The following is a 20,318-nucleotide window of genomic DNA, read 5'->3' on the forward strand; positions in this document are numbered from 1 at the left end:
TAACCCTTCATAAACTTTGTGATGGTCCCAGAACTGTCTCAAAGTTTTCTACAAGGTTGAGAAGCTCAAAAAGGACTGATCAGTACTCTGCATAAAACAAGCGGAGGACTGCTATAGTGTACCAGGCTCTGTCCTCTAGCGCAGGGGTCCCCAAACCCTGGGCCATGGATAATGCAGCACAAAAGGAGGTGAGCAGTAGGCAAGCCAGCCAAGCTTCATCTGTATATACAGCTGCTCCCCATCGCTTGCATTACTGCCTGAGCCCAGCGTCCTGTCAGATCAGCAGTGGCATTAGATTCTCATAGGAGTGTAAACCCCATTATGAACTGTGCATGCAAGGGATCTAGGTTGCCCGCTCCTTATGAGAATCTAATGCCTGATGATCACTGTCACTGTCTCCTGATGGGTCACTGTCTCCCATCACTCCCAGATGGGATTGTCTTGTTGCGGGAAAAGAAGCTCAGGGCTCCTACTAATTCTACATTATGGTGAGTTGTGTAATTATTTAATTACATATTACAATGTTAATAATAATAGAAATAAAGTGCACAATATATCTAATGTAGTTGAATCATCACAAAATCATCCCTAGCCCCCAGTCTGTGGAAAACACTGTCTTCCATAAAACTGGTCCCTGATGCCAAAAAGGTTGGGGACTGCTGCTCTAGTGTGTTCCACAGAAGCAAGCCATGTTTCTGCCATTGTCAAGCTGGTACAGAAACTCTGTAATATTAAAAGTGCAATAAAAATACAAAAATAAAAGCCTTTATTATCAAGGCTATAGGTCTCAGATTTAATCAACTCCAGCTAAACATTAATATACTGCAGGCCCTAGCAATCTTCTATTACCCAGAGGCCCTGATAAAAGCAAGGAACCACATGGTCAGATATAGATCTAAAATCACGTATCATTTGAGATTTACTTCCTTGAGAAATGTCCTTATTATTATTCAAATAAAGGTTAATTTTATTTAAATTTATTTAGATCAAATTTTAGATATGTGACATGAAAAATGAGAAAATTAAAGAAACACAAGGCTGAGGGTAAATATTAATTCCTGTGGTAATTTTTCTTTTTTTTTTCATGAAATCTATCAAGCAGTCATGAGTACTTAGGACTGCAGATGAGAATGTCAGCTATCCATCAAAATGTGTTGTCTCCTTTTCCATAGTATTAGTATTGTAGCTGGAGATGTGACTGCTTACCTAGTGTATACCCCACACTTCGCTGGAGTTAGAGATGGCCATCTGACCAAATGCTCACCAGTGCAACATCAGAACTCTTGCGTACCACTTCCAGGTCTGGGCTTAAGGCCCTTGACATGCTTCCTCCATAAAAACTCAGACATGGAGAAGACCTGGCTTCTACCAAAAACATGATGATTAATAGCCTAGGGGATGGCAGATAAATGAGAGGGAAGGAATGAGGATCCCTGAACAATGCCATGAGACAGATCTGCTCTGACCATCCAGGCTGCTCATGCTGATGGTGATGAGAGAAAGAAATAAACTTTGTTCTTTAACCCAAATACACTGTCAGGTCTCTTCATTCAAATAGTTTAGCCCTCACCCTAAGGAATATATCACGTAACACTCCAATAAGCACAAAGCCCTCCAAAAAAGAATCTGATTTTCAAAGAAATCCTCTCCTGCTGGAGCACTGTGTGAGTGAGGAAGAGTGAGAAAGCTGATGGGCATTCTAGGGGAATGCAGAGCAGTGTACAAGTTTAACAAAAGGGAAAAGGGCAGCTCTGAGTCCTTCAGAACATGAAGTTCATGCACATTTGCAGGGAAACATTTGCCTAAAACAAGAAAGTATTGACTGAAGATAGACAGACAGCCACAATTAAACAAATCTCAATTAAGACAAGCAGTTAAAAAAGGGAAATTTGACCTGATACAGTAAAGAGGGTAACTCACTTGAAATTTAAGAGTTCTATCACGCTGGCTGTGTGATCTTGGATATTGACTAAACTCACTGTGGCCTTTGTTTCTTCATCTGTAAAAATGACAGATTTTGATGGAATGGACTTTTGAAAAGAATATAACCTTGTTGAGCTTAGAATATGTTAATTAGCAAATAAATGCCTATTCAAAGAACATATCCCCTAAGTCTTAATATTTTCTGGTAAACTTGGATTTTTACACATATTTGTAAGTATATATCTATATTAAAGAATCATTAGCATAGTTTTCAGTTATAAGAAGAATACTAGTAAAAAAATTACACTTAAATACAGTACTGAATACCAGCTAGAACAATCAATGTCAAAATCCCTATCCTTAGAATACCACAGGAGCTCAAACTTCCAAGAAAAATATTAAAACCATCTTTGCCTTTAAGCTTTCTGTCAATCTAGACTGATCTCCTGAACCTTCATAAATAATATTAGCCTACGGTCCTCAAAAACAGAGGTGAGGCTGTTGACGTGTTAATTATACTGATTATACACATTTAAACCTATGGATGGTTTTCCAGACTTCTGTATGTCTGTATGTCTGTATACTGTATACTATAACGTATACAGTTAACATATAGCAGTCTTCACTCTAATTTTTAAAATTCAAACTAAATCTACTTTATTAGAACTGATGCATGATCACTACTATAGCTAAAACCTTAATGAAAATCTGTCAATTGCAAGCACCAAACTGCCAAATTAAACATGATCTTCCCCTTCAATATCCTCCCCATGATTTATACACCAATTCTTGCCAAAGGATCACGGTTTTAAAAGCCTAACAGCAGTCCAAGGCTCACTTGGGTGACAGTTAAAATTTGAACTTTTACAGCCTTTGCAAGACAGTTAAGTTCACTGTAAAGAGCTGAGGTAACAATAACGCTATGGTGATGTCAATGTTAATTCACAATTTAAAAATGAAATGTCAAAAGAAACCAAGAATCATTTGGAAAGGATGAATCACTAAGTAATATTTGCATTAATTGTAAAAGCAGGTTTTATTTCTAAAATGTTGAAATACCAACTAAGCCTCTGGAACTAAAGGATTAGAAAAGACCAGGGAAAACCCCTTCTACCTCCCTGTTCCCCCAGCCCTTCCCCTCACTTTCCCTCGTTCAATTCTTTGCTTTTGAGGAAGGACCTTGAAGCCAAAAGGGTGATAGTAAGTTTCCAGGGGAGAAGATGGGACGAATCTCTGCATCTCTTTTCCCAATAGTGAGGTTTCTAGGAAGATTTTCACACCACAGAAAAATAAATAGAAAGTGTAGCTAGCTAGCAACAAATAAAATAGCCAGTGAATTGCTTGTGTTCTTTCCCATGAAAAACATAAATGTTACAACTAGCTTAGTTCTGAACATGTGATGAGTTCTATAAAATGCCTAATGGGTTATTTTCTGAACCTCTGTGACAATGCCCCCACTAACACCAAAGTGTAGCACATGAGCTTCTTGGTGAAGGCTGTAGGACTGAGTGGATTAACTTGAAAGCCACAGAATTCAGCCATTAAGGATGGAGTTGGGGGCATGCCTGTCCTTGTAACTGGGGAAACTTTCTAGGATCAGAGATGTTCACACTTTCGACCATGACCCACTGTAAGAAAATGTATTCTTTCTATAGGATTTCATTTTAAAAAATAAAACCTTTTCAAACTCATTAAAATGATTTGCACTTTGAAGAAATAAAATTTGAGGTGCCATCCAGAGAGTACAGTTGGGAATCAGAGAGATTCAAGATTATATTCAGCCACAAAAGATACCACTTAGGTGTGATTTTAATACCTCATCTTGGATAGCAATGAGGATGAAACTACAAGAAAAAGGGTGGCTTTTCATCATTTCTCTGCTGGCTAATAAACTGATAAAGAATGTGAGGAAGCCTTTTCCACAGAGGAATTTTCTGGAGGAAACAAAATACTTTGCATAAAATGTCAAACACTCAAATGAGAGTATCTTTTGATTCTGCAATTCTACCTCAGGAATTTATACTTAAAAATTATCTGAGCAAGTGTGTAAAAAAATAAGTACAAGGATATTCACTGCAGCAAGTAACTGGAAATAATCTATATGTCCTTTGATAACAGATTGTTTAATTATAATTATCTACATTTATAAGTTAAATATGCAACTGTTAAAAATAATAATACAGTATACAATATAATCTGTATACAGTAACTGGAAACTTTTACTAAGTTATTTGTTTCTATATTATAATTTTCTCACTGAATTATGTAATTAGATATATTTAAATAGGAAAAAGGAGAAATTTAAATCTCTCCTGAATTTAAGGTTTAACTCTGACATCTTTAACAATTAATGACATACAGTGAATAAAACATGATAAATGAGCCAAAAACTTCTAAGCACTACTGAAATCTTCATAAGAAATACAATAGAAAAATTTCAACTGTAAAAGAGCTGTTGATTGACAACTTTCTGATATTGGCTTAGTGGTGATGAAGGAAAAGCTGATGATGGCTTAGTTACTTTTTTTTTTTTTTAGAAGAGCTGATTTCCGAAAATTTTTAAAAAGGAATCACTTCGGTGCGCTACAACATTTAGATTTGTATAAACTAATTTTTCATGTTTTAAAGCTCCTCCTTCCATTTCCACATCCATGTTTCATTTGGGTGCAATGTGATCAATTAACATGTAGAATAGCTACCTGATATACACAAATACATTGTGCTTGGAGCTGGTAAAGATAAGGTCCCTGTTTACAATGGAATGTCAATCCAATAGGGATGGCAGATACATATACAACATTCAGCTAGTGAATTCATACAAAGCTTATTAACACCGAGTATAATACACAGCAAATGTTAGCCATTTTATTAGACAGCGTAATAAGCAATATGTTTGTGGTAAATTATAGGAAGAGGAATACAGACAGCAAAAGCTTTAGACATTCTGAGAAGACTCAAGTATTTTGTTTCCCATTCTACGCTTATGGGTACACTGACAATTCCCTTTCTAAGGTGGCTGGCTATGTGTCACTGCTGGATAAACTGTTTGCATTTTGCCCCCAGGGGTCATTTGGCAACGTTTGAAGACATTTTTGCCTGTCACAGCTGGATAGGTGGTCCTACTGGCATCTAGTGTATAGAGGCTACAGATGCTGCTACACATCCTATACTGCACAGAAAGGCCCCCCACAATAAAGCATTATGCAACCCTAAATATCAATAACACTGAGCATGAGAAACCCTAATGAACATCATCACATCATGACAGTGCTTTGGTTCACATGGAGAAAGAAGTAAACTTTACTGACTACCTCATGGGTAAAGAACTGCAGCTACAACTTCACATATTTCTCTTAATTCTCACACCAATCCTGAGAACCAATGCCCCAGATAAGACACTGAAGCTGAAAGAGAGTAAGTCATTTGCTCAGGTTCATATAGTAATGCTAGCTAATCTGACCCCACAGTCTCTGGTTCTTTCAGTAGTTTAGGAGGCAGAAGTGGTTTTCCTCTTTGGCATATAACATTATTTATTTTAATATAGTATCTTTGCTTCAGGTCTCCCAAGTGTTCTGGTTAGAGCTAGTCTACCCATAGCACAGCCTGAAAAGCAGAATAGGATTCTGACAATACACAAAATGAGTTATTCACAAGGCAATCACCTATGAAGATAAAAATACCAAACAATGTTAACTCAAGTGATAGTTCTTTTTTTAAAAAAAAATTTTCTTTGGTCTATCTCAAAAGATAGAAGGAGAATAAAGAGATTCTCCCTGAACCATGTCTATACTCACTGATGGTATGATAAAACTATATATATTGATAATATTATATATAATTATATACATATACTTACATATTAAAACTATATATTTTATATATATACCTAATATATATAACATAATATATAATATACTTATATATAATATATAATATACTTACATATGAAAACTATACATGTATATACTTATATATTAAATTACATCAAATATATATAATTTAAAACTACAGTATATTGAAATACTACCTGAACGTTTTCCTTCCTTCATTAATTTAGTCATTCACCTAAAAATATGTATACCTACTATGTCAACAATACCAAAGTGCACAAGAGTGATGCAGTTCCTGTACTCACAGAGCTTACAGTTGTGGTAGATTGAAATCAATGGCCACACATTTTTTTATATGCCACTCAACAAGAGGAAACATCTATTTCTCTGTGCTTTGAGTCTTGGCAGACCTATGGACATACTCTGGCCAACAGGAAGAGGTAGAAGTGCGAGTTCTAAACCCAGCGTTTAAGAGGCCTTGCAATGATCATTCTTGCTTTCTTGGAACATTGTTACCAGGCAAACAAGCCTGCACCAGCCACTGGAAAATCAAAGACCATGTGGAGCAGAGAGAGGCAGCCCTAGCTGAGACTCCCTAGCACCAGCTGAGTAGCCAAAACAACTTCAGACAAACCGCAGTAGGGAACCAGCTGAGTAGCTACAAACAGCACCAGTCAAGTAGCCAAAAGACCTCAGAGATTAGCCAAAGCAGGCCAGGCCAGACGAACTAGGCAGCCCACAGAATTGGAAGAAATAATCGGTATCTGTCTTTTAATTTGCTTTGTGGTGATTCTTTTTTTTTTTTTATGCAACAAAAGCAAACTAATTCAATAGTTTAGGAAGTAGCAAGGCAAATAGGCAAAAACAATGCAATATAATATGTGTCATGGGAAATGGAGTATATGTGGGGTATGGGTTAATTATCTTGGTAATTTAGTAATCACACTTTGTTAGAGTTCTAGTCAGAGCCCACTTTGTACTCATTTTTTTTTACTGTATTGGTTTACTCAATTCCCAACTGAACAAAAGAGGCAAGTGTAGTAGCCGAAACACTGTGGTGTATACAGAAAATTAAAACTGTTAAAACTTTCAGAGTGCAAATATTAATAAATCACTGTTAGCTTTAAGCAATGATACCTTTAAAACAAGTTAATGTTTTAAATCCCTTCACCTCTCTATCTAAAACCAATTTCATCATTCCTGCTGCATTGAACCCCATTCTTGACTTTCCAATTTCTGCCAATATATCATTCTCACATATATCTAGTCAATAACCAATTTCTGCTGATTATTTTCTTCATGTTGTTTCTTGGATCTGCCCCTTCTTTCCAACATCCTAGGAGAGACCTTTATTGCCTCACCTCTGAATGACAGTAATAGGCTCTGCACTGTTCTCCCTCACTGCAGGGTTTCTTCCTCTTTAAGAATCTTTCACATTATTGCTATACTACTTATAAGATAAACTCCAAAGACTTCAACCACTCAGCACATTACATTATTATATTAAATCATATTATAAGCATCAACTACTACTATGTCCCAACCAAAACCCTCTATGATAGACAGATTAATCATTCAAAATGCCTTGCTCATTTCCATCTTGTACATTTGTTCACAATATGCCCTGCATCCTGAAATGCCATCTTTTCTACCTCAATAGCATCCACTCTTCAAGACTCTAGTTAAATCCAATCTCTGCCAAGAAATCCTGTATTTTTCCTGTAACCTATAGCTCTGTAGTCACATAATATCTATAACACTTATATATACTGGTGATTTAACACTAGACAGCATAGTTTTACTGCAATCTAACTTCACCTATATATTTATCATCTTCTCAAATGGATAGAAGTTCCTAAAAAGTAGAGACGGGAGTTTTGCTTTTTTGTATTGCCAAATTGGAAAATGCTGTTTTTTTTTGTTTTTTAATACTGCATTAATTTTAAGAAGCACTGCAATTTCAAGTTTGTCAGAATGTCAAATTCTGATTTTAGTTATCACAGATTAACAGTTATCTGAACCTCCCTCCTTGCTATACTCAACTGTGAAACCATACAAAATACCTAAAGATATAATTTAAGACACTGGACATCATAGGGCTATATATTATAAGGTGATTTAGGTAAATTCTAAATTTGCCCTCACTTTTTGACTGAGGACACTTTCCAAATCATGACACAGGGAGAGCCCAAAGAGAGAACAGCAATGGGCAGAATATCACAAAGAAAGTTTTTACACAAAAAGCAAGAGCCTCAGAAATCTACATAGGGGTCATCTCTGGTCACTGGCCAAATACTAAGCTGTGATAGTGTAGGACAAGACCCTGCAAAACCTAATAGAAAACAGTTTCTGGGCATCTAAGAGCTAAATGGAAATTCCAGACATCATATAGTGCTGAGAAACACTGAAGCTGTAATAATCCAGGGTGGAAAGACATCACTGAACATTGTGAGCATTCAGTTGTGATTTCAGAAAGACCACATGATGGGAGTTAGAAACATCCTAAAATAAGAGCTACTCTAAACCTCTCTTAATAAAACTAGGTGACCCACCAGTAAATTCACTGCCTGTTACAACAAAACTCAACACGTTTTAAAGGAAGACAAAAACCCCAAACTCTCCACAATGTACAATAAAACATAATGAAGCCTGCAAAGAAATAGGAAAATAAGACTGAGAAAAAAAAATGACACAAATGACAAAAATAGCTAATAGCATATGGTCAATAATGCAAAGGAAAAGATGAACATAATGAGTGAACAGATAGGCAATATCAGCAAAGAAATGCACACCTTTCTTTAAAAAAAAAGAACAGAAATTTTAGAACTGAAATGAAATTTCACTAGATGGACTTAGCAAATTCAACATTATAGAAGAAAGGACAATAAACTAGAAAAAAGGTGAATAAAAACTATCCAAACTGAATCACAGAGAAAAAAAAGGCAGAAAGAAGTGAACACAGCTTCAGTGACTTACAGGACAATATTAAGCAGTCTTACATATTTGTAACATAGAATCCCAGAAACAGAAAAAAGACAGAAAAAATATTCAAAAAAATAACAGTTGAGAATTTTTATAAATTTGATTTTTAAAAAATCAACCCACAGATCCAAGAATCTCAAAGATCTCTGTGCCGGATAAAGACAAATAAAACCATGGTTAGGCATATTACAGCCAAACTGTTAAAAACTAATGCTAGAGAAAAAAAATCCCCAAACAGCAAAGGACAAGAAAGGACATATTATACATGGGGGAACAATTGATAAGCATGATAAGCATGATGTTTCTGATGATCATTAGATACAGTACAAGCTAGAAGGCAATGTAAAGGCACCTTTACAGTGATAAAAGAAAAAAAAAGATTGGTCCAGAATATTCAGCAAATATATCTTTTAAAAATAAAGGTGAAATTGACATTTTCAAGTAAACAGGAGCTAAGAGTATTCATCACCAGCAGACCTGCTAAAAGACATGCTAAAAAAAAGTTCTTCATGCTGAAGGGAGATGATAGAAACTTGGACCTGTATGAAAGAATAAAAAGCATCAATAATGATAAATATGTGAGTAAGCACAAGACTTTATTTCTTCTTTCTTAATTTCCTAAACAGACGATTGACTGTTCACAGCAAAACAAGACAATATATTTTGGAGTTTATAACATATAAAGAAGTAAAATGTGTAACAATAATAGCACAGAATGACAAACAGAAGTATAATATTGTCAAGTTCTCACATTAATTAATTATAGACTCAAAGATGCATACTGTAATAAACAAATACTTTTCTAAAGTGGTAACCACTTTAGAAAATAACCAATGAAGGAGATAAAATGGAATTTAAAACACTAAACTTGATTTATCCAAAGGATGGCAGGAAAGGAGAAAAAAAAGAATAAAGAACAGATAGCAGAAATAGATAATTAATTACCAAGATGAGAGACTTAAACCCAACATACCAGTAATAATATTACATGGAACTGGACTGAACTCATCTAGAAGATAGAGATGATCAGACTGGATTTTTAAAAAGCAAGATTAAAGTATATGCTTTTCATAAGAACTGTACTTTAATATTAAAGACACAGATAGTTTAAATGTATGAAGATGGCACACTGTGCTAGTTATATCATGCAAATGCTAAATGTAAGAAAAGCAGGCTATATTCTAAAATATCAGATAAAGTAGACTTCAAGAGAATAGCTATTACCAGGGACAAAGAGGAACATTGCATATACGAATCAAAGGGCCAACTCTTCAAAGAAAAACAATGATCTTATTGTGTATGCACCTATTAACAAAGCTTCAAAATACATGAAGCAAAAAAGTGGCAGAACTAATGGAAAAAATGACAAATCCACAACTACAGTTAAGATTTTTAACATTCCTCTCTCAGTAATTGATAAAAGCAAATCAACAGAACGTCAGGAAATATCTTAGTCTGTCAATGCTGCTATAACAGAATAGCTGAGACTGAGTAATTTATAAAGAGCCCAGGTTTATTTCTCACAGTTCTGGAAATGGGAAGCCCAAGATCAAGGCACTAGCATTTGGTGTCTGGTGAGGGATGCATCCTCTAGAGGGGAGGAATGCTGTGTCCGCACATGGCAGAGGGCTGAAAGGCAAGAGGAGACAAATTTCCTCCAGCAAGCCCTTTTAAAAGGGAACCTAATCCCATCACTTCTTACGGGCTCCACCTTTTCCTACCATCACATTGGTCATCCTGTTTCAACACCTGAATTTGGTGGGGACACATTCATATCATAGTAGGAAAGATATAGAAGGCTTAGGAACAAAATTGTCAATCAAAAGAACCTAGTGTATGTCTACAACACCCCACTGAATGATTTTAGAGTCCACATTATTATTATTATTATTATTATTATTATTTCTTTTTTTTTTGAGATGGAGTCTCCCTCTGTCACCCAGGCTGGAGTGCAGTGGCGCCATCTTGTCTCACTGCAAGTTCCGCCTCCCGGGTTCACACTATTCTCCTGCCTCAGCCTCCTGAGTAGCTGGGACTACAGGCGCCTGCCACAACGCCCGGCTAATTTTTTGTATTTTTTTAGTAGAGATGGGGTTTCACCGTGTTAGCTAGGATGGTCTCGATCTCCTGACCTTGTGATTCGCCCACCTCGGCCTCCCAAAGTGCTGGGATTACGGCCGTGAGCCACCGCGCCGGGCCCAGAGTCCACATTATTTTTAAATACACATGGAATATTCACGAAGATAGACCACATCCCGAGCCATAAAATAAGTCTCAATAAATTTCAAAGAATTGAAAGCATGCGGAATATGTTATCTAAATACAGTGGAATTAAATCAGAAACCAGTGATAGAAAAATATTCAAAAAAATCTTGAAATGTATATAATTAAACAAAACTGTTAAACTGGGGGAGAAAAAAGTGCCTCTTAGAATCAATAAACTACAGAATATATAACCTCACCCCCCCTTGAAAGAAGCATCTAAATTCTTGCTGTATCATGTTCACTATAATCATGGGGGACAGGGATTTTCTTAGAGAAGTGATTACAATGCATTCCAACGTATTCTATAAGAAACAAATTTTTGCCTATGGTTGTCTTCTTAATCATAGCTGACTGAAATTCATAAGATCAAAAGATGTTTTGGGCATTTTAAAATTATATCGTAATTAAGAGTAATTTATATCATACTCAAGTAAAATTTATTTTTATTAATACTATATTAGGACAAACACTGCCAAGAATAAATTGTAGAGCTACAGAAGTTCTCTAAAGATTATAATAAGTTAGATAAAACCTTAAATGTTATAATTAAAGTCACTCCTGAGATATTGCTGCCTACCATTTCCACATAAAAACTGCTTCACTACCTCTGTTCATGGTGTGAGGTCTTTCATTCAGATGGCATTATAAAGGGACTTGACATACTGTACTTTGTTCTGACTTTTTTTTTTTTTTTTTTGAGATGGAGTCTTGCTCTGTCGCCCAGGCTGGAGTGCAGTGGTGCGATCTCGGCTCACTGCAAGCTCCGCCTCCTGGGTTTGCGCTATTCTCCTGCGTCAGCCTCCCGAGTAGCTGGGACTACAGGCGCCCACCACCACACCCGGCTAATTTTTTATATTTTTAGTAGAGATGGGGTTTCACTGTGTTAGCCAGGATGGTCTCTATCTCCTGACCTCATGATCCTCCTGCCTCGGCCTCCCAAAGTGCTGGGATTACAAGCGTGAGCCACTGCGCCCGGCCTGTTCTGACCTTTTGGATCTACATTTCTAATGCTACAGATTTCTTCTTCCCTAAAAACATAGTATCACAGAATTTTAATTTGATATGTAGCCTCTGCCTTGAGTACCATTTTGGAATATTCATATTTTCAGACTGAGGAAGAAGTAGACCTCATGCATTATGAATTAGAGATTAGTATTCTTTTGTTTAAATACAGAGAAACTGATCCAGTTCTCTTGAATCTGAATATGACTTATTTTAGATTTTTATTCTATTAATCCTCAAAAATCCATAAAAATATGTCCTTTATGTTTTAAAAGAAAAAGAGTCATTATGTGAACCAGCAATGTTTGGTCCTATGAACACAGGTACAATCACCCTGGAGAGACAAAGTTTCCTTTGAAGAAATAATCATGGCGAAGGCCCTCCGATTACACATACACAAATATAATAATTTGCAAGCCATCAAAATCAGGCTCCAAGAAGCCCTTTCTACACTGACCACTCACACAGATAAACTCTTTAACATATACATGGCTAGGTGTGGTGGCTCACACCTATAATCCCAGCACTTTGGGAGGTCCAGGTGTTTGGGGACAAGCCTTGGCAACATAGGGAGACCCCATCTCTACAAAAATTTTAAAAAGTAAAATAAAATTAAAATTTTGCCAGGCGTGGTGGTGCATGCCTGTAGTCCCACCTACTTGGGTGGCTGAGGTGGGAGGATAGCTTGGGACCAGGAGGTCGAGACTTCAGTGAGCCATGATTGTGCCACTGCATTCCAGCCTGTGTGACAGAGCAACACCACATCTCAAAACAAACAAACAAAACAAAACAAAACAACACACACACAGATGTCAATGTATAAACTGAGTGGGGAGAAATAGGTGAACTATACCTCTCTCTTCTATATCTGATAACATCAGATGTGAATACTTCTTTCTCTCATGTCTCTTTGTCAGTGACCCTGGCTACTTGGTATTAAGCAAAATATTTACTTTTACATTAATAAGTAATAAGTAAATGAGAATGTAATCTGTGTTATATTTTTTACTAACAACTTAGGAAAAACAGTATTTTGTTTAGTGAGGAATATCTGAAATGAACTGACCTTACAGCCCAACTGACACAGCAGAGTTCCCACTGATGTGAAGCTCATTATTAGCACCTTGGAATAATGAATTCATTCAGTCAACGCTCCATTGTCTATGTGGATATATACGAGTCACAGAATTGACATACACATAATCCAAAAGTTGTTCACGAAATCTTTTAAATGACAGTGGAGGGAAGGGGTCCTAACTAAGAAAGGGCAGTTAGGACGCTTTTGCAGTGCTGCCAGTGGTCTATTTCTTGACCACCAACTAGGTTAAACGTGTTCACCTTGAGATAAATCATTAAAATTGAAGCATTAATATTTTTGTACTTTTTTAGCTATGGGATTCTTCAACTTAAAAAAGGCTAATGTAAAAGGAAAGTTTCTTTTTCTATTTTTTTTTTCCTTTTTTGAGACAGAGTCTTGCTTTGTTGCCTAGACTGGACTGCAGTGGCACAATCGCCGCTCACTGAGGCCTCAACCTCCCAGGCTCAAGTGATCCTCCTACCTTGGCCTCCTGAAGAGCTGGGACCACAGGCGTGTGCCACCATGCCCAGCTAATTTTTAAATTTTTTGTAGAGACCGGGGTCTCACTATTTTGTCCATGCTGGTCTCAAACTCCTGGGTTTAAGCAATCCTCCCTTCTTGGCCTCCCGAAGTACTGGGATTACAGATGTGAGCCACTACGCCCAGCAAGAAAATTTTAAAAACTGAAAAGACTACATGATTTAAGCTCCATGAATTTCTGGATTTCTGTCTTGTTTGGCACTGTGTGCCTTGTCCTTAGAACTGTGTCTGAGCCGGGCGCGGTGGCTCACGTCTGTAATCCCAGCACTTTGGGAGGCCAAGGCAGGCGGATCACGAGGTCAGGAGATCGAGACTACGGTGAAACCCCGTCCCTACTAAAAATACAAAAAATTAGCCGGGTGCGGTGGCGGACGCCTGTAGTCCCAGCTACTCAGGAGGCTGAGGCAGGAGAATGGCGTGAACCCAGGAAGCAGATCTTGCAGTGAGCTGAGATCGCACCACTGCACTCCAGCCTGGGCGACGGTGAGACTCCGTCTCAAAAAAAAAAAAAAAAAATAGTTTTTAGAACTGTGTCTGGCACATAGAAAGGACTCAAAATATATTCAAATAAATCACTGTTAAAGAAATAAAACCCTACTTATGTTAATCAGCTTGATTTAATCATTTCACAATGCATAAGTATATCAAAACATCATCTTGTATACCATAAGCATATCTAATTTCTGTCAACTGTACTATACTAAAGCTGGAGGTCAAAAAAAAGGAAGGAAAAAATAATAAAAAAATAAAATCGCACTATGCAAAGATGGAAGAGCTTCTATAAACAAGCAATGCTTCCCCTATGCACCCCTCCTCATCTCCAATCCTGCTTTTCAAAGGCTGACTTTTTAACACTCTTTTTCTTTTTAGTTTACCTGGTGGTTCTTTTCATATCTCCAAGATATGCTTCTGTCTTTTTTCTTGATGTAGGACGTTGTGTTCCTTCTAGGAAGGAACAGAGGAGGATTCAGCTCATACTACCACCACCTCCCCTTCTTCTCCCTCCAAATATAATTAGTGAGACCTTGAATCAATCTAGCATTTAAATATTAAACTTTACATTCAATTTTTGTCTCAAGTTTTCCATAAATTTCTTTGGAGAAATATGAATGTGAGACTGATTAATAATGAAAAAATGCAACACCAGAAACATCTGGATTTGAGAAAGAACCTATACTGAGACCAAAAATTATAACTTATTATCGACAAAATGGGCAGTTCCTCATATTATCATATTGATAATCAAGAATTGGCTTGGTACTTACTCACATGCATTTTTCTTAAGTTGACTATCTCAATATGGCAAGAAAATCTGTAGTCTTCCAATTAATACAATTATATCAAAGAAACAGAATTTTAGAGAGAGATGCTCATTTAGTCGAACCTCATTTTTTTTACAGAACAAAAATAAGACTCAGAGAAGTTAATTAAGTTGCTCAGAGCCACATAGTTAATTGGCAGCACTGTCTCTTGATATCTTGTTCAGTATTTACTTATTCAGCAAACATACCAGATTCTGTGCAAATAAAAAGTAAATAAGATGAACTCCTTGCCCTCAAGATGTTTCTTTTCTAGGACCCATAGGAATTCAGGAGAACACAGAATGGGGGCACATAACTCTTTATGGAAAGGGGACGGAGAAAACAGAAAGGCAAGTGAGAGAAATGGTGATGCTCGAACCAGGCCTAAGGGTTTAGTAGTTAGCAGGATGGCTAGGAAAGAAAAGGCACTTCTCATACAGGGAGGGCATAAGCAAAGGCATTCAAAGTCAGAAACTGTGGATAGGAAACTGAAAGTTGGTGTGGAGGATATGAGATTAGGGGATGGTTGGGGAACAGGGGAGGGAGTAAAGGGGGTGAGGTGTGCAGGAATCAGCTTGTGAAGACAACTGGGATTCACTGCAGAGACATGATCCGATTTACACTTTAGAAAGCTGACAATTATGCGAAATGAACGATGGGTTAGAAGCAGGAGACAACGCAAAAATAAAATATAGAAATTCAATGAGGAAGGGATGGATTCTGGAGATGAGGAGGCTGACTTGATAGAACTTGGTGACTGACTGAAGAAGAAAGCTGAATGTGTAAGAGGGGCTTCTAGATTTCTGGCATGGGAAATCTACTGAATGGACCCTAACAGGCTAACAACTGCATTCCCTAATGTGCTGGGGATACCAATCTGTGCAAAGGGGTGGGGATCAAGGATGATGAGAAATTTAATATTGGCATATAGATGTGAAGATACTTAAGTGCCTCAGCAATAAAATCATTTCTGTGGCTTGCCTTGAATGACTGGACTCCTACAGTTCAACAGATATTTAGTAAATATAGCACAATTACTCCAAAAGTCATCTATTTCAACACAGGATTGAACTACCTCTCTAAGCAACTTGGATTGACTCCTATTTGGCTATTACAGAAGACTTTCTAAGAGAAATGGGATACTTCCCCACCCATCATAAAAAAGAATTAATTTCCCAGGTACTTATATTTGTTTGATTGCAACTGACTTCTAAAGTGTTTTCTCATAATGTGGTGAAAATGTCCATTCTTATCAGTTTAGCAAAATTATGACAATCCATTATGAAATGTCTGCCAAAAGGTTCTATCCAAGGGCAACCTCTCTTACTTCTTTCATTATGACCCTCCATGAGATGAGATATACAATTTATCTCATCGTATTTCTCAACGATGAGATATACGATTTGTCCTTTCATTTATAATTCTCATTCACTTTCTAGATTATTCTATCTTCACATTCAAGTCGATAACAAAGTTTAAGTCTTAATTTTATAGAGGACTCTTCCCCCTAAATCTTTATGATTTCATTATCCTTTGCTTTGACCAATCTTTCAAAAGACTCAGGTTTAAAATCACATACACATATACAAACAATACTTGACCTATACAACATATCATGTATTAGCAGTATAATAAATGAATGCATTAAATGAATAGGGTAGAGAAATGGCTATGTTTTTGGTTCATTTTAAGCCATCTCCTCTGAAAAGTAGTTCCCCAGGTTTTTTGATTGGTTTGAAATTGGCAGTATGAACACATTAAAAAATTTTTTCCAGGCCGGGTGCAGTGGCTCACGCCTGTAATCCCAGCACTTTGGGAGGCCGAGGTGGGTGGATCACCTGAGGTTGGGAGTTCGAGACCAGCCTGACTAACATGGAGAAACCTTATCTCTACTAAAACTACAAAATTAGCCGGGCGTGGTGGTGCGTGACTATAATCCCAGCTTCTCGGGGGGCTGAGGCAGGAGAATCGATTGAACCCGGGAGGCGGAGGTTGCAGTGAGCTGAGATCGTGCCATTGCACTCCAGCCTGGGCAACGAGCAAAAATTCCGTCTCAAAAAAAAAAAAAAAAACAAAAATTTTCCTATTTCCTAGATTCTATATTCAGTTTTCAGTTTTGATTTTATGTAAATCAATTACTGATTTAAGTACTTTTCTGACTATCCAACTGAGCAAAAAATTAAGTTTAATTTAATTTTAATTCATAACTTAACATTGCTTTCAACTTCTAATTTCCTCTACATAAATAGCCACCCATACATGCTTCTTCCATCATTCCACATCATCATCATTTTAATTTTATAAATCATGAAGGTTCTTGTATTATATGTAGCTGCTACAAATTGTAACATATTCTCCTCTGGCCTCATTACCAAGTCCATAACCCATTTAAAAGAAAAAGACACTGAAGGTTATAAACCAAGTCTTAACAGTCAAACACCAATACATGTTTAAACCCTACAAAATAAGCCTGTACTTAAGAACTGGTAGACAAAGAGGTTCTTCAAATATCAATAAAACATGAGTTGGGAATTTGTGTTAAAACATCCAAAAATAGTTATTTTCTCATTCCTAAAATTCTTGCCATGGAAGACATATTTTCTAAGACAATTAAGTAATTTACTTTCACTATTTAAATGAACTGCAGGCTTGGGCTTAGAACCAATAAATAGGTTGATTAGGGAGTCTGTCATCACTTTTATGTTTTCTTTTTTTACATACTTGTTATATGGTAGAATTGACATCTGGGATAAAGAGGGATAGGTGTGCCCTAACATTGAAATATGGTATAGTATTTTCAGTCCAAATGATATGACAAATAATAAAAATAATTTTTTGAAACAACTGCTATTTTTAACAAATAAAATTCATTAAAAACAAATAGCTTTTTAAAATGGGATGTCATAGAGACATGCTCAACTTTATGCAGGTCTTATACTTTCTTTAGTTCAAGTTAGTGAAAAGTAAATCCTAGAAATATTAGTGAGCCTCATTTATCAAAAAGGTTCACCTTGGCCAAGCTAGGTGGCTCATGCCTGTAATCCTGGCACTTTGGGAGGCCGAGGCGGGTGGATCACTTGAGGTCAGGAGTTTGAGACCAGCCTGGCCAACAGAGCAAAATCCCGTCTCTACTGAAAAAAAAAAAACAAAAAACAAAAACAAAAACTAAAAAAAAAAAAAGGTTCATCTCAAAGAAAAATCTAATAGCTTTATTTTCCAATATGAAATGCATGAGTTGTCCATACATTTCTACTGGTAGAGTAAGAATTATGACAAAGTTAGAGCCTTGTTTTGTTTATGCTTCTCTTCATGCTCAGAAGCTGCAGACTGAACTCGTAAGGGAACACAGAAAAATTTATCTTTTTCTGGAAGCCATCTCATGGGGAAGTCACAGGCAGAGTGCTTGGATTATTTTAATATTTTAACAAACACTGCCGCTATTAATCTTCGGAGTACTTTTCAACAATGACGGCTTTACAGTGCAATTGTTATAGATGTTAACATTTAATTTCTTCCTCAGTTTGCTGGTAAAACAAAAAATATTATATATACATATTTGTAACTAATATATAATTATATGTAATATATATTAATTACAAATATGTATTTATACATATATCATATTTAACATACATATTAGTTACAAATACGTATATAACCTTTTTTGTTGTTGCCATATCTATATATGTAACTAATATGTATCAGTATATTTAATATTCACATTAGTTACATATATATATGTGACTAACTTTTAAATTAATTTTTAAACTCGAATGTTTGTTGTGAGTGATGTGAGGGGAGATCAGGGTCAGAACCAGAACTAAGTGGCAGCAAAGCAGACTGAACTGAAGTGAGCAGCACTCAATAAAATGGTTGTTTTCCCACAGGACTGCATTAGAGTTCCCAGGGGGCACAATGACACTAGGACAGGGAGTATTGGCATTTTGCTCTTTACTAGTCTAAATGGTATATTTCATTTAAAAAATTGTGTCCACAAAAAATAAATGATTCAATTCAGAAATTCAAGGCCAACTTTTAAAAAATGCTACAACTGAAAAATACTGAACAAACTCTGCTAGGATGAGGCCCCAGCTTCTATAGTGTTGCAAAAATCATTAAAGTATGAAAGTGGAAAGTACAGTAAACCCTGCTAACTGCCTGCTTGTTCCTGAGGTTTGCCATCTAGTAACTTTTAACAGTCACAGATTTATGGGTTATAGGTGTTTAATTTTAGAGGTAACATAACAAAGTAACATATTTTGTTTTAACTTTTTGGTTGATTAATTTAGATAAGCGTTAACAATTCTTAGATTACCAAGCAGTGCTTGTAGCATTGTTTCTTTTTTGGAGGTATTAGTATTTGATATTACAGTTTCAATGGAGTGTACAGAAATTCTAATTTCACCAAAAAGTTACATTTTTCAATTTTACAAGCACCTTTTATCATTCCAATTACTTTATTATCTTGCTCTGGTGCCTCTAAAACTTTGAAACTAAAAGGTATTTTTTTTCTAGTTCATAAATGCCTCTTTCAGAATGAAATGTTCCCCTTTTGGAAGGCGCCAGGTACTTTTTAATAAATTATTTGTTCTAGTAAACTTCAAGTGGTCTTTAGATAAGATTTCCATAATAGCTAAGACACAAGGACTATTTTGGGCTCCTTTCTTTCCAGAAGGCAAAGCAAAATAATGTAATTTTTGTTCCTTATAGAAGATTGCTGTCCATTTAAAAAAAAAGATAATTTTGCAACAACTTCATATCATTCATTCATTAAACAGTTAATGATTGCTTACTATGTACCAACAAGTACAATGCTAAGCATCAGATATTTCTTTTGTCAGTATTGATTAGATATTCTTTCTTTTTAGTTGAACTAGAGAATTTGATTCTCTCAAATGGCTTTTCCTTTCTTTTTATTTCATTTTTTTATAATTTTGGCTATTTTAAAGAATAAATTCTTTTCTAAAGCTTAAGCAGTCAAAATTTTTCACAGTTTAAACTAATAGGATTCATAGATGAACTCAAGTCTGTTGATATCTACTGAAGGCATGGGTCAAAATAAAAGCTATTTTAAGGTTTCTGGATTAATGGTGAAAGATGAATGAAAAATAATAAGGCAATTTGCAATGGATAATTAAACCAAATATATCATTATTCCAATTTCAAAAACAGGCAATAAATTAAAGCAGATGAAATTTGTATTACTGATAATTAAATCTGTGTTAGTTACTACAGAAAATATGACAGAATAAAAATTGTTTTCTTTTTAAAATGTAAAATGCACTATTTTTATTATTAGTATTCTAAATTAAACAAATATTTTCATCCATAATCTATCTTCTGAGATTTCTATAATCTTTAACAAATCACATCTTATGTGACTCTTATTCTATACAG

General features: G+C 35.9%; 1 protein-coding gene across 11 annotated transcripts in view; it reads right to left on the minus strand.

The window, feature by feature from the left end:
- The window catches only part of NFKB1 (nuclear factor kappa B subunit 1), a 117,948-nt gene that overhangs the window by 94,051 nt on the left and 3,579 nt on the right, over positions 1 to 20,318 (minus strand). For 4 of the 11 annotated variants that reach the window (XM_055296887.2, XM_055296886.2, XM_063611137.1 and 1 more), the window contains exon 2: positions 14,496 to 14,565. The exons of 4 other annotated variants lie outside the window; for them this stretch is intronic. In XM_055296887.2, the coding sequence (XP_055152862.1) occupies positions 14,496 to 14,512 (17 nt within the window). In that variant the 5' untranslated portion in view covers positions 14,513 to 14,565. Of the gene's footprint in view, positions 1 to 1,920; positions 2,083 to 13,068; positions 13,126 to 14,495; positions 14,566 to 20,318 lie in introns of those variants that run through there. 3 more of the 11 variants (XM_063611140.1, XM_063611142.1, XM_063611139.1) reach the window with 3 other exon arrangements.

This window comes from Symphalangus syndactylus, chromosome 10, assembly GCF_028878055.3.
Source record: "Symphalangus syndactylus isolate Jambi chromosome 10, NHGRI_mSymSyn1-v2.1_pri, whole genome shotgun sequence".
Classification (NCBI taxonomy): domain Eukaryota; kingdom Metazoa; phylum Chordata; class Mammalia; order Primates; family Hylobatidae; genus Symphalangus; species Symphalangus syndactylus.